The 14,996-nt window shown below is 36.1% G+C and overlaps 2 protein-coding genes across 2 annotated transcripts; both read right to left on the bottom strand.

Moving 5' to 3' along the window:
- Positions 1 to 96: 96 nt before the first annotated feature.
- Positions 97 to 10,481, bottom strand: LOC126380788 (uncharacterized). The gene is made up of 7 exons (XM_050030391.1): positions 10,317 to 10,481; positions 10,064 to 10,181; positions 4,594 to 4,755; positions 3,278 to 3,511; positions 2,253 to 2,384; positions 1,675 to 1,847; positions 97 to 1,168 (listed from the first exon to the last, which is right to left on the bottom strand). The coding sequence occupies exons 1-7, from the start codon at positions 10,397 to 10,399 to the stop codon at positions 1,081 to 1,083; spliced, it is 990 nt and encodes a 329-aa protein (XP_049886348.1). The 5' UTR covers positions 10,400 to 10,481; the 3' UTR covers positions 97 to 1,080.
- On the bottom strand, positions 5,977 to 10,057 carry LOC126380771 (uncharacterized). The gene is made up of 2 exons (XM_050030370.1): positions 9,170 to 10,057; positions 5,977 to 8,851 (listed from the first exon to the last, which is right to left on the bottom strand). Exons 1-2 carry the CDS (start codon positions 9,254 to 9,256, stop codon positions 6,272 to 6,274), a joined length of 2,667 nt encoding a protein of 888 aa, XP_049886327.1. The 5' UTR covers positions 9,257 to 10,057; the 3' UTR covers positions 5,977 to 6,271.
- Positions 10,482 to 14,996: the final 4,515 nt, after the last annotated feature.

The following is a 14,996-nucleotide window of genomic DNA, read 5'->3' on the forward strand; positions in this document are numbered from 1 at the left end:
AGTCGAAGTGGTCGCCATGGCTGAAATCTGTCGGAGAGATCATACATACACTTCTAAACAGTCTCAGACGCGTCAATAAATAAATATTCAGGTACGCATAGTCATAGTCATTTATTGATAATAATAATTACACGTCACAGATATTACAAAATTCAATTCAATTAAATATTACTACGGAATTCAATTACATTAAAATATATTATCAATTACAGGTCGTCAAAACTATAGAATGCCTGCTCAATAAGCCATTTTTTAAGTTTATGTTTAAATATAGTACAATTCTTTGCTTGTATGATATGGTCAGGCAGTTTGTTGTATACTCCCGGGGCCATGACATGCACAGTTTTCGCGCTCCTCCGGAGCCTATGAGGCACCCCGTCGAGTATATGCGCGAGTAAAAACTGAAAATATGATCTACATACGTCTTATTGGCCAGGTATGTAATGTAATGTGTTTTTGAACATAATTATGGCGAGTAGGTAACCAACAGAAAATATAAGCACGATAATTTAATTAGATACAGGGTGTTAGTAACATCGTAACGAAAAATTTGAGGGATTATTGAAACCATTATTCTGAGTTTTATCAAGTGGAATTTTCAGTCGCAAAAGTATGGAACTGAAAATAATTAAAAAACAAACATTTTCATGAACTTTCCGACAGGAAATATCACAGAATCATGGTCTGAATCATCCCCCTCCGTATTAGTACGTACTTGTACGGCGTGTAAGTGACCTCGTAACGAACACTGAGGGGTATGATTCAGCTCATTATTCTGAGTTAATATGAAGTGGGAATTTCCATGGCAAAAGCATAGAATTGAAAATAATTTAAAAAAACAACATAAATCATGATTTTCACGACGGAAAATTCCACTTGATACCAACTCAGAATCATGGTCTGAATCATCCCTCCCAATTTTTCGTTATGATGTCACTAGCATCCTGGATTGGTACTTAAAGGGATAGTATTATTTCCAAATATCGTATTTTTTCATCATTTCTTTGATGTGCTTGCTTGAGGGAAATGGACCTCAAGACCCTGAATCTCCCGAATCCTTACAGCCTAGTAATTCATCAGTTAATGACCCCTCTGCAACTTGTCCAACTCTTCTTTATATGCGGGTAGTTCCACGTCGTCCCAATGCAACGTCACTTTATCGAAGAATCTGGAAATGAATTGTAACTGATAGGTATATTTTATACGTATAGCTTCACAAAGCATTTAAAATTTTGTCCGATTCATCACAAAATCATCAAATCATGTCTGTAATTACTAAACGCCACCAGATCAACCCGTCGTCGTCGACGAAAGATATAAAAGTACCCACTTATGTAAGACATTTTTTCAATTTTTTTTATGGTCACGAGTCATTGATCAATCAAGTTTAAGTATAATCGACACTAGCGCCACTACCGGTGGATAATGTTACTAATTTTACGATATGACTGCCAACGTTCGGCCATATCAAGAAGTTATCAACCATTTAGTTGCTCATATCGTTAAACGTGTGGCCAACGAATGATATTCTATGTCATGAAATATGACCATTTCATGATGTGACCAATCCAACGTGATGGACTGTTGTGTGGGAGATCACTTGTTCATCACATTTATCTCCGGACTTCGTGTCCAAACTGCAAACTATAATGAATTATTCATTATGATACTTGCCTAACTTGTACTTCTTCCAAAACCTTTTTCTCGTGGTCAGTAAGACCGTTGTCCGCGACTTCTAGGGTGTCGACGAGTTGGTCAACGTTGTAGAAACCACAGACATTGGTGTCTATGCCAGGCTGGTTCAAGGAGAACCACGTTGCTATCCGAGCCAGCTCAACATTCCGCTCCTGTTTAGGTTTATGTTAATTTAAATAGTAGATCAGCTGTTTTTGTCTAACACCCAGCGGTCCCCAGACCTTGGTTATTTTAAAAGCGAAACTACCCACTAACCGATTTGGAGACAACGTGCAGTGAAACTTTCAGCTTTTATAAAATAACTAAGGACCGCTGGCTCTCAGAATAAACTGCTAATAACAATGAATAATATTTAAAAATACTTTTATTGATGATACTAGCTACGGAAACTTTATACTTAGTTTATACGAAAAAAGGGCAAAACCACAAGTCACTTCAAAATAACAAATACACACCGCTCCGTATAAAGATAGACCCTTCTAAACTTGGAGACTTATTTGGTGCCAGGTATGGAGATTTGTGAGGCTTCAAAAATAAATTGGAATTTAAGTAATTACCTTACAATATTCGGAGGCACGTTTGCATATAGCCTTTATATCGTCGCTTGCAGGATGCCAGGGTTGTGGGCCCTTGTTGGACAACAACCCCATACCGGTGGCCGCCGCATTGATAACTCCCACGCCTTTGCTCTGTTAAAAATTGCCGTCAATTTAAAACAACATCTACGTAAGTATTTTGAAATCCACAACAGACTTGGTGTCACGTTAACTGACTTATTTATTAAAATGTTTAATATAAAAATCCATAATTTTATAAACTGACAACAACAACAACAATTAACAATTTAACAATTTAATTTTATCCTCGTAAAGCTCGGATGATGTCCAGACACATAAAAACAAAATGGTCTAGATTCCGAGCTTACAACATTCACGAAAACCGATATTATACTTACTTAATCCTATATTCTTACAAATAAAGCACTTTGAACTTTGAACTTACCTAAAGTTATTGTTTATTTAAGGTACTTAAGTTATGTATTTGGGATTTATTTTGGGTTACATAAACGTTGTTACCAAATCGGTTAAGTACTTAAGTATGTACCATACTTAATGAAAAAAAAAAAACAGCAGCGCACGAGCCAAACAGCGCTCTGCAGCGAAAAGACCGTGCCGCGTCAGTGGCCGGCGAGTGCCATTCCGAATTCTACCAACTCAATCATGATTGCTATAATACCTAGTAGATGACTATAACTCCTCTATCTACCCCTTCGGGGGTTCAATAGTTACTGACATTGCGGAACTTTGAATGCAAATTTTTGCATACCGTGCATATTTTTAATCCACTTTTTTATCAATTAAGCATTATTTTAATAATACATTTTTTATTGCACTTTATTGTGGGCCTCTTAGTGTGATACCTGTATTGTATTAGTATGGCTTAAGAGCATGTAGGCCAAAACCTTCAAAAAACCCAAAATAAACAAGTGAAATCAATATTTTTTGTTCCGCTGACTGCACAGATTAAACTCATGACCACAGATGTTTGAGGTAGGACATTAGGTATAGGTATCCAAACTTACCTTGAAGTAGCTGATGTGGTTCTGTAGCCTGTTATCGAAGAGCGTAGACTTCGCATAAGATAGTATGGTGGAAATCTTCACATCTGATTCCTCGACGATTTCTGCCATTAACTCGATGTCATAGTCAGCAATGCCTATGAAACGAGCCTTGCCATCTCTCACTGCCTGCTCGAGAACTGGTAACGTTTCCTTCAGGATCACAGATGTGTCCGGTGCGAATGTTACATCATGAACCTGTTGTGTAGAAATCATTAGGGTTTATCTAAATTACTGATAAGTAGACCATTTTCAAGAATATATTGTAATTGAGAGACTTTATCGACTATTTATTATTTCCATCCTATTTTTTTCCACAACCAACATCTAGAAAAGTCGAGCAACAACAAGTTAAACCCCGTTCTTCATTTGTTTCATTCACCGCGTAATTCTCACTTCCGTCATAGAATAAGGAATAATAAGTATACGACTTCCGTTCCCGCCTTTTCTGTTTACTTACTTTTAAAATTAATTTATTAGTTGTATAACATTTTCAATTATAAATAATTTATATTAATTCTAGAATACTTGAGAAATATTTTAAATCATTAAAATACTTTTAAATTTGCTTGGACGATAAAAGTGCAGGTAAATTAATAGTCCATACTTATAAATTCCATTGTTTCGCAAATTTTAACTGTAACCTAGTTAATATTTATGTTAGATATTGAGATATCTACTTGCAGATAATGAAACTTCTTTTAACATATTATGCGTGATCATGACCATAGAATAAGGAATTCATGACACCATGTAGCAAAAAAGATGTAGCCAAGTAGTAAATGCTGACTGAGGCAAATAAACACCTAGGTCCCATTGGAATTAAAAAAATATTAATTATTAGTCACATTTTGAAGTCAGAGTATTTATTTTTAGTATAATAATATGTTTTGTAAAGTAAGGACGATACGAAATTAAACTTATACAAATTAAAGGAAATCCAATTATTTACGGCCAATGGTCTTGTAACCAAAGCCGCAATAAATTAAAAAAAAAGGAAATCCAAGCTATAGGAAAATAAATAAATGCGTTATTTTCTGTTGATTTCTAAGTACAATATTACACTTTATCCGTTTTTTTCTGACCCTAATCATTTCATTAGTTGAAACTCTAAAGATATTTTATATAAATTAAATGATTTTCAACCGTAGTCCTAATGGATAAGGCGTGTATCCCCTTTGGCCATAATGACCATCTAGACGGGCATCGTGTGTGACAGCTAGAATTGGATTAGATTGCTCTCAGCCTTGCACTTGCATCTTGACTTTTATTGGGCTGACCTGAATTAAGTCGACGTACTCCAACCCGAGGAGATTAAGCGTATTATCCACTCCAGCCGCAGTCTTCTCCGCGGAGAAGTCGAACATTTTATCAGCAGTCTTCTCATACCGTCCGACCTTACTGCCGATGAAGTAAGTCTCTCGCGGAACTCCCTTTAGTGCCTAGAAAAAAAAAGAGGAAAATTATCTACTACCAATGAGGGACTTTCCAGGCTACGTTCCCCAAAAATAATATAGATGGCGCTGTCGAGTTTTGTTGTGATAATTAACTATTTTCTCATTATTCGTGTAGATAATTATTCAAAAATACAATATAATGGCAGATGAATATATAAAAATATTTTTTGCTTGACGTTCGGATCACATTATGTGTAGAATTATGTTGTGACGTATATTGCTTCTCTTTATTTTGATCGTAATAGGGCATTTTTTTTCAAATGTGTACCATGGTTTTAATAAGATGATTTTTATAAAGATTGCTATATTTTTGATTTTATGCATTCTAGACAATATTTAGGACTTCAAGTATCTATATATAGGAAAAATCTGGCAAAGCATACACTAATTTCAATAAAATAGCCCGTTTTATGTGACCAAGTTAAGATATTATTTTCTTTCCGTTACCACACAATTTGGGTGATAATTATTGAAATAAATAGGAAAAAACTATAGAAAAAGTTATATTTCACTGCATTTACAGTGTTTTTTTAATGGTCATCATCATTTTAGTAAAATATGAGCCCAATTTCAAATTACAATCTTTTAATTATAATTCCGTTACCAGCTGACCAAAAACGTTACAAATTTTTCGTTGCTGTTTTATAAATAAGAGATAGAATTTAATTATTTTTCATTCTGTAGTTTGAAAAATAATATTTAACAATTTCCCAAAGTCTATAAAAGGATTACATTATTAATATTTTAGAAAATAATAACATAAGTGTATTTTTTTTAGCGTCTGTAACGGAAAGAACGGTAACGGAATTCTAAGGCAATATACATAAGAGTAGCAATATTAACATTTTTGAAATAATATTCATTTCGGTTAGAAATAAAAAAAGTTTTACATGAATTATTTTTTTATTGAATTCTTACATCGTTAACTTATGTAATAGCAAAAGTCTTTGAATTTTTCATCATAAGTCTTGTTCTATTCAGTCTCTTTATAATATCTAATTTCCACCAATTACTCAGTTCTAACATCACAGATGTGATGGATGCGGGCAGCGCAGGACCGATCGTCGTGGAGATCCTTGGGGGAGGCCTATACCCAGCAGTGGGCGTCGTACGGTTGATGATGTTCATCATCAGCCGTTGAGATCTAATTTCAGAACCTATAATATTCTATATTTTATTTGTAATATTATATTTTTTATATCTATTAACCTTATATTATAGTTAGACAAATGTATTTATATTTATATATATGTATATTACTTTATTTATATATAATATATTATACGTAATTATATTTTGTACTATTTGAATTATCACTATTGTTTCACTACAGTTACATTGTTGTCAATCTTTATAAATCTTAGTAATATTAAACAACTGAATCTTAATTAAAAACTTTTACAAAGTTTTAGATTTGGCATTTACTTATAAAAAACAATCACAGCTTTTTTAACTTATAATACGTAGGAACTTATGATACTCTTAAAGAAAATAATTAATCTCAGTCAAGCATGATAATTGAAGAATGTGATTCATCGTCCGAAGGACCATTTTCTAGACACATTTCGCAGATATAATCAATATAGGTTTGCCCACTACTACATTTAAAGCAATATTTCAATTTGCACGACATGCATGTCGTTACGCTGTTCGAAGTAAAATGCATCACAGTGTGACACTTATTACACTGAAATGATCGTGTAATTACTGTGCGCAAAGATTTAGGCTTAATTAGTTTTTCTTCAGAAAGTCGTCGTTTTTTATGTTGTGACCCTTCAGCTTTTACGTCCAGATTTTTCTGTTCAAGGTGTTGAGGATGAGAATTGGCATCCGTCATTTTCGAGTTTAAAATGGAATCGTTTTTTTTTGGAGTCATGACTTTAATTTTGTGTTTCTGAATTGGTTGATGAATTTGAACTGCATGAGTAAAATTGTTGGATGAGGTAGTAGGCAAGCCAGGGCATTCTGTATTATCGGTTTCAGATTTTGGTGATTGTATTTCCTGTTTTGGAGGAATTGTGCTCTGAGAAATTGTGGGAAATATGTGTTTTTTGGGTAAATAACAAAGGCATACACGTTGCTTGGTGCAAAAGCAGCTGAGGTTTCGATAAAACATCTCAGTGTTAGAATTTGTAGCAGCAGGTTGGTAAAGAACTTGATGTATTTGTAACGTGCACGGTACTGCTTTTAAAGTCGGGACAAGTTTCTGTATATTGCTGATGTCTCTTTCCGTCACATAAATGCACTTAACAGACTTCATGCACCTCGTGAGTACATCATAGGCATTTAATCCGCTGGTTATATCGTTGCCATACAAAACTTGGCGATCAAGTGACCGTTTTACGGAACCACCAATTCCGTCCGCAACACCTTTTCCATGCCCACTCTCAAAAAATGACCATGTTAAAAAGTTAAGCTTTAGCTTTAATCCGAACAGGCAAAGAAGGTAAAAATTCTTTTTTTGTCTGTACTGAGATGAAGGCCCGTCGGAGTAAAAGTGGATGGTATCGATAGTAGGTGTTTTAGCTTTAATCATCTTCAGTACAGGTAAAAGATGTGCCCAAATAGCAGGCGGGTCATGCGAATTATTGTCCAAAATCGTGCAAAATGACTGAGCCTCATTAGCCCAATATACCATTCCACAGTGAAGCGTGATTTGGTTCTTACTAGCACCAAAATGCATTGCTTGGATTTCTTCATGCAATTTGCATGAAAAATTCTCTGAAAAGTCACACAATATAAGAGCTTCATTTGGTCCTAAATTTTTAATAATTTCTTGGTATTTTTGCTGTTGGTGGAAAACGTTATAGCAATGCTTCTTGTATAATACAAAATTTTCTTCAAACTTCTTTTTAAGTTCTTCCTCGCTTCCTGTTTTCGTTTGCTTTTCGGTTTTTTTTGTTATCAAAAGTTTTGGTGTTCCGTTTTCCACTTTTGTATACTCGTGATTGACTCGCTCCCATTGCAGCCATGTTACTAATTCCGTTGGACTTTCAGAAACATTGTAATTACATTTCTGATTTTTACATGTTTCACACTCTCCGTACATGCATTCTCGTTTTTTTGTGTCACAAACTAGGCTGGTCAGCAGTGCAAAAATATTTTGGTTCGATAACAATCCACTTTGTTTAAGGGCCATAAATAATAAATCCATGTTACTGTGCTTAATACACAGACATGTCTCTCTGTTGGTAAGACCTGGTGACAATACAAAAAATGGTTTGTACTTAAAAAATGTGGAAAAGCTGCATTTTCCCCCTTCCTTTTTATACTTTTCGTATAAATTAGACAAAACATCCAGTAAATATCTTCTTTGTTGCTTATTTTTCTTGTTAGTTATACATTCTTTTTTACCCGAAGTACATCGGCTGACGTCATCACGGAGATAAAAGGCTCGTACTTCCTTCTCAAATACTGAATATTTTGGTAGTTTTGCTTTCTTGTGTCGAATTCTTCCACGCAAACCTAGCAATTTCGCTACGTAACCTACAGATTTGTTTTGTTTAATAGGTTCCTGATTGACAATATTCTTCAAAACGTCTTTTTCTGTTGAAGAGGAACACTGTCTGTAGACATTGCGAAGCGAAATTTCTAGGACCTCCTCCCGGGCTTGTTTCTTGTTAATAGTATCTTCCAGTTCCTTAAGTTTTTGTGCAGTAGTAGTTTCCAAGTTTTTGTATAGTTTTCTTCTATAATCAATTATGTTTTTAAGTTTTTTTATTTTTGTTAAAGCACGATTATATTTTTTAACTAAGAGCGAATGTGCTCTATCTTTTCTTTGTTTTCGGCATATCTGTTTCTCATCATTATGATTCTTTTTTTTCTCTTCAAGTTTTTGTTTTTCATCATCGTGTATTTTTTTTTCAAGATTTTTTATTTTTTGTTCCCTTCTTTTGTCTCTCCAAATTTGTCTTTGTTCTTTTTTTTCTTCTTCGTTCATCTCGCCAATTTTCTTTTTAGCTATATTTTTCCGAATTCTATCTAAATCTTTCTTTTTTACCATCGCATATTTTTCTGGATCTTGTTTAATTCGTTCCCTGTAATTTTTTTGTTTCTGGGCTGGTGTTAGAGGCGCCATGATCTAAAAAAACCATATCAAACTGTAGAATTTAATCAAACCATGTTTTTTTACTGAAAAGTTTATTATGTGATTGTGGTCGTGGCTTTATATTTCCATTCCGTTACTTTTTGCTTTCCCTATATACGTTACTATCCATAGAGTAACAGAAAGGAACGGTAACGAAATTTTCTCTGCCTACAAAAATACATATTTCTCAATTACCACAAATTGTGTAAAGAATACTTTACATAATTCTAAATTTAGATTAAATTTCAGTTTTAGTAATGTTAAATGTGTATACATGATTCAATTAAAGTATTACGTATTTGGAGTACTAACCTGAGGTTGTTGGGGAACACAGGGATGAGACACGTCGAACACAAACGTTCCGTTACAAATTCCGACGCGAACTGACCGGTTTTTCATACCTTTTCGGTTGCAACCGCTCAAAAAATGTTGCTATATTCAAATAAAGGACAGAGTTTGGTAGTTATCTTTCGAATTTGGGATTTGTAACGGAATTAATTTTGGTAACGTATAGGGGAAATCCATTGTAGCGGAATAATATAAACTCACTTTTAAAGTATTTGTAGCTTTATTTTATGTAGAATTACGGTTTAATATGTAATTTGAGACTTAGACCATTACATAAAATAAGTCTAGCAATAACACAATCGAAAGATCGCGAAGATATAGACGTTTATTTTTCAAAAAATAGTTGGCGTCTACCGAAAAAATTCCTTTCCGTTTTTTTTATTTCACAATATCTTTTTATTTATAATGAATTTAAATAGATTTTATTCGTTTTAAAATAAGTTAAATATTCAGCTAGCCTGTTTTAAGACTGCCTATGCTCTAACTATAAAAGTTATTTTTCTATCACCGTTTTTATAGTAGCGGACATGTCATTAACCATAGGTACAACGAAAAAAAAAAATGCCCAATAATAACGAGTGGAAGATGTAAGTAATTGTGCTTGGGTGTAATAAAAAGGGTCATCATTTCATACCCTATAACAAATATGAAAGATGCATTATAGGTATGTCTGTTATCCATGAAATTAGAGGGTTAAACGAAGGAAAATCTTTACAGCGCCATCTATATTGTTTTTGAGGAACATATGAAAATTCCATCATTATTAAATGTGTGAAGCAAACACAACTTCCACATACTTAGGTCATTATAATTCAGTTCAGGCGCAAATGGCGTTAATTCAAATAATTTATTTTTAACCTTGCCGATAGTCCGCTCGGAACTTCCCTGGCCATACCACGGACCGGTTTCTAAATAGTTAACACCACGCTTCAGAGTCTCGTTAATTAGATCCAAACTCCTCTGCTCATTGAATGTTCTGAAATAGGCGGGAAACAATATGGTTACCATGCGCAGTAGGTAGGTATGTTGTAAAATACAGTGTTTAGATAGGTCTAGATAATAAATAATAATGGTTCATGCATGCGTCACGAAATGTTTTAAAACCGCTTACCCGTATATATTACTGAAGGCAGCCCCCCCCAAACTGACATGGGATACCTTAAGGCCGGTATCGCCGAGGTTATTGTATTTCATATCGGTATTTTTAAGACAATAAAAATACACTCATAGAACGACTTGCCGGCCTCACGGTTTGCTATGGAATGAGCCGAGAGGCGTGATAAGCTGCGTGTACACCAACACAACATACCTAATAATCAACTAACCGACTAATAGATCAGTGGTTGCCAAACTGAGCACACCAAACATTATTTTATAGTACACCATATCAAATGATTACAAATCAAAATAAGTACTTACACTAATTTAAAAATGGACACATTTTAAAATGAAAAGCTATTCTTTTTTTGACTGTAATGAATGAAATTGTAAGTATCACTGTTTTATCAATAGTAATATTTGCTTTAAAGTTGGCTATTAGGTATGTTCGACAGACAATAATTTTGCGGAACCCCTAAGTTCTGCGGAACCCACATTTGATTTCGCTATAATAGACAGACAGACAGACATAGCCTTTATTATGGACTTATTGTAACAATTTTTTTTTTTTTTTTTTTTTTTCGCTATAATAGACTAAAGCTAAAATACCGACGACGTGGTTAATAGAAGACAATGAGACATTGTTTTGACGTTTATGTCTGCGGCTAGGTAAAACAACTTGAACTTGATGATTTGTTCCTACGCCCCACTTTTCACTACTATATTTGTAGGTACGGTCACGTCACGAGCATTAATATGTATACACTTTGGTACCATCACCAGCCCATTAACGTCCCCACTGCAGGGGCACGGGCCTTCCCTATGGATGGATAGGGAGATCGGGCCTTAAACCACCACATGGGCCCAGTGCGGATTGGTGGTTATTCATCATCATCAGCCCATTTACGTCCCCACTGCTGGGGCACGGGCCTTCCCTATGGATGGATAGGGAGATCGGGCCTTAAACCATCACGCGGGCCCAGTGCGGATTGATGGTTATTAACGACTGCTAATGCAGCCGGGACCAACGGCTTAACGTGCCTTCCGAAGCACGGAGGATCTCGAGATGAAAACTTTTTTTTTGTGGTCACCCATCCTATGACCGGCCTTTGCGAAAGTTGCTTCAACAATCGCAGACCGAGCGCGTTTACCGCTGCGCCACCGAGCTCGTATACCTCCACTTTGGTACCATCTCACATTAACTTTTTTGGCAAATTGAACTGTAAGTCTCACTAAATGTCAAATATGTTAGTGCGACAGCGTCCTAAACTGGGTACATTATATTGCTCATGACTGTACTAGAGATAAAGATGCGCCGAATATTCGGTATTGCGCACCCAAACCGAATATTCATCATTCTTAAACATAAATGCATATACCGGGTGTTAGTGACATCGTAACGAATACTGAAAGGGATGATTCAGACCATGATTCTGAGTTAATATCTAGTGGAATTTTCCGTCGCAAAATTCATGAAATTTTGAGTTTTGTTTTTAATTATTTTCAATTCCATATTGTGCTTTTAGCTGCATAGAACCCAAATTTCAATAAAAAAAACAATAATGACAAATTATCGAAAATTTTCGATGTAATGGAGACAACAGCTGCTCGAACGGGTCAACGGCCACACGCACCGCGCCGCGCGCCCCGCTCCGCACGCCCCGCTCCGCGCGCCCCGCGCCGCACGTCGGCGGCGCGGCGGCGGCGCGGCGGCGGCGCGGCCTACAAAGTAGGCACTACGAACCGATCCTATTTCTTTCTCTGTCTATCGTAAATTATAAATTTATTTTATTCTTATTCTTAAATGGACGGATAATCAACAGGCATAAAATTTATGGAATACACGTCAATTTTAAGCAGAAATCTAAAACAACCGACAGAATTAAGTTACCAGCGAGATACCTTTTTGATTCGACCGGGTTATTCATTCATTTACTCATAGGAATCAGGGCCATTATCTACCTAAAACAGTTGAAACAGTAAATAATTGTATTCTTTGTTGTCATTAGAATAACTAACAACCAACTAACACAACCACCACAGATTAGGTAATTAGTTACCTACTATGTCAACCATCCACCAACTTAGTAAGTACCTACGCAAAACATCGCTACACAAAAATCGAAAATAAATAAATCTTTTAGATCAATACCCATTATTGTTACAAAGCAAGACCTATCGGTACTATCGCTAGTATCGATCTAAATGTACTATCACTACTTTCGATAGTTTAGACAATTTTCAAGTTCAACAATTGATAATCTACCTATCGATAGTTCGGCAACTCCGCCGCGTAGGCAATGTCGGCATGTTCAAAGAAAAAAATTGTCCGAGTGGAGTGATCTTATTTTTCTTGTTACATGTTGGTACCGTACCGAGGTACTAAGTACTAAGTTATTCGTAGTTTTAAATCTCATTGTTAAATCATCAGTAAAGAACTAATTAAACCTATCCTGTTCTGTGTACAATATTCATGTAACGGCTACGTGCTTACATAAGTACCTAGTAGACGGGAGCAACGACTTAACGTACCTTCCGAAGCACGGATCATTTTACTTTCGGACAATCAGGTGATCAGCCTGTAACGTCCCAACCAAAGGCCTTATAAACAGATTTTTGTGATATGTCCCCACCGGAATACGAACCCGGACCCTCCGCATCCCATCGCTCAACCACTGGACCACATAGGCCAAGAAGGTTCTAAGACATAATTAAAGGATCCTGGGACGCAAGACCTCCGAGTTAGGGCTTGTTTGATCTGTCTTGATGGATACTCGGACGTGAATAGCCTCACGGATCAAGGGCAACGCGCGCCAATAAAGTAGGCATTACGAACAGATACTAGGTATTTCTTTGAGTTGATAGGTATCAAGTGAAGTTTCCTGTCGCCAAATTCATAAAAATAATAGATTTTTTTCAGTCCCATATTGTGTTTTAAGCTGCATAGAACGCACATTTAAAATAAACAAATAAAAATTACTAATTATTAAATTTTATCAATGTCATCAATAATAATAATAACGTATCTACAACTTCAGCTATGCGCAGGTGAATAGCCGGCGCACGGGTCAAGGGCAACGCTCGCCAATAAAGTAGGCATACGAACAGATACTATTTCTTTCTCTGTCACTTGCACCATAAACATACTTCTCTCTCTCTCTCTAGTCGTCGGCTCGACGCGGCCGCGGCCGGTGCGTCGTCGGCGCCCTTAGTCGGCGCCTTTGATGCTTTGCGCTAACGCCGCCGCGCGCTTCCGCTCAGTCGAATACTAAGCTTGACCCGAATCGCGTGATGTTTTTCGAGGATATTTTTTTCGTGTTTGTGAGTGTTTGTTTCATTCTGTAAATGAGTAGTGTCGACTATGATGATAGATCATAGACCATTTACTGCGCAAAAGTATGGAAGATTGTTGATGTTTATTAAAGAGCAAGGTGTTGTGTTTGTGAGTGCGTGTGATACCTACCTACCGCGGAGGAAACGCGATGTTGCATACCTACGTGACGTGACATGTTCTAGGGTACCTACCTAGGTACTTCATCCGAAGGAATAACAATTAAGGTAAGGCAGAGTAGGGTTTTTATTGTTAATAAGTTAGGAACGTTTTAATAACTGGTAGGTAGGTACCGTGCGTGAAAAATCGTGGCAGTAGGTGTTCTACTTCAACAAACAACATTTTTAAACGTTGAACCACTACTAAGCATCTAAATACAAGAGAATGAAAACTCCTACCTAGATATCAACATCGTATCTCACACGCGTAACGTAGCCGCGCGTAAGTTTAGCGTCTGTGTGGCGCGTTGTTCGACTTACATTGCGGCACAGTAAAAATTTAAAATCTTAATTAAACATTTGCGACAAGAAAAACACCCACCATCGTTTTTAGTACAATAAAATAGGCGTTCCATTTTTTTTTTCGTTACGATGTCACTAACACCCTGTATATAGGTACTACCTATTTGGCGGGGCGAAGCATGTAGAATGTGTATCTGTCTACAGGGTGTTAGTGACATCGTAACGACAATAGAACATCACGGACCTCCGCGGAACAAAATCAAATTTCAAAATAAGGATTTAAATAAATTCAGTCAAATGCGAGTTGAACTCTTTTATCAAGAAAGTACCGTACCAGCATCACAGGCTAGCATACAAAAGTTGAGGGTTGAATGTATTATTCCTTATTCTATTAAAAAAAAAAATTAAAAAAAAAATTAAAATTTATTTATTCATCACACACAAGTAATAAGTTTACAAAAGTTTGGAATAGCTTTGTATGATTGCCTCGAGTGTGTGATCTGGAGCCTAAGCTAGGGCGACCCTGTATTTCAGGACTCCAAGTCCCCACCCGCGAATCGCTTAACTAAATAAAATAGGTGCAAAAGAATTGATATCAGGTCTGTGTGTGCATGTATATGTCTATATGTCTGTGTATGAGTGTGTGTGTGTGTGTGTTTGTGTGTGTGCGCGCGTGCGTGTGAGTGTGTGTATGTGTGCGTGTGATTCTATGTCTAAACTATGTTCAAGGGGTGAGGTAAATCTAGCTCTGAAGCAGCGGAGAGTTGCCGGTCTACACGTAGTATTATTCCTTATTCTATGGTTGAACTCAACTGATGGAGTAATACTTACGAAATGCATCTTTATAAAATATTTAGATGATTTTCGACTTATTAGACTGCACTTGACTGTATCAATCATC

The sequence above is a fragment of the Pectinophora gossypiella genome, chromosome Z (genome assembly GCF_024362695.1).
Source record: "Pectinophora gossypiella chromosome Z, ilPecGoss1.1, whole genome shotgun sequence".
In the NCBI taxonomy this organism is placed as follows: domain Eukaryota; kingdom Metazoa; phylum Arthropoda; class Insecta; order Lepidoptera; family Gelechiidae; genus Pectinophora; species Pectinophora gossypiella.

Coding starts and splice junctions, on each gene's coding strand:
- LOC126380771 (XM_050030370.1), bottom strand. CDS start 9,256: ATGAAAAACCGGTCAGTTCGCGTCGGAATTTGTAACGGAACGTTTGTG. Junction 8,852..9,169: donor GTGTTCCCCAACAACCTCAG/GTTAGTACTCCA, acceptor TGGTTTTTTTAG/ATCATGGCGCCTCTAACACC.
- LOC126380788 (XM_050030391.1), bottom strand. CDS start 10,399: ATGAAATACAATAACCTCGGCGATACCGGCCTTAAGGTATCCCATGTC. Junction 4,756..10,063: donor CCGAGCGGACTATCGGCAAG/GTTAAAAATAAA, acceptor TTTTTTTTCTAG/GCACTAAAGGGAGTTCCGCG. Junction 2,385..3,277: donor ACCACATCAGCTACTTCAAG/GTAAGTTTGGAT, acceptor AATTTTTAACAG/AGCAAAGGCGTGGGAGTTAT.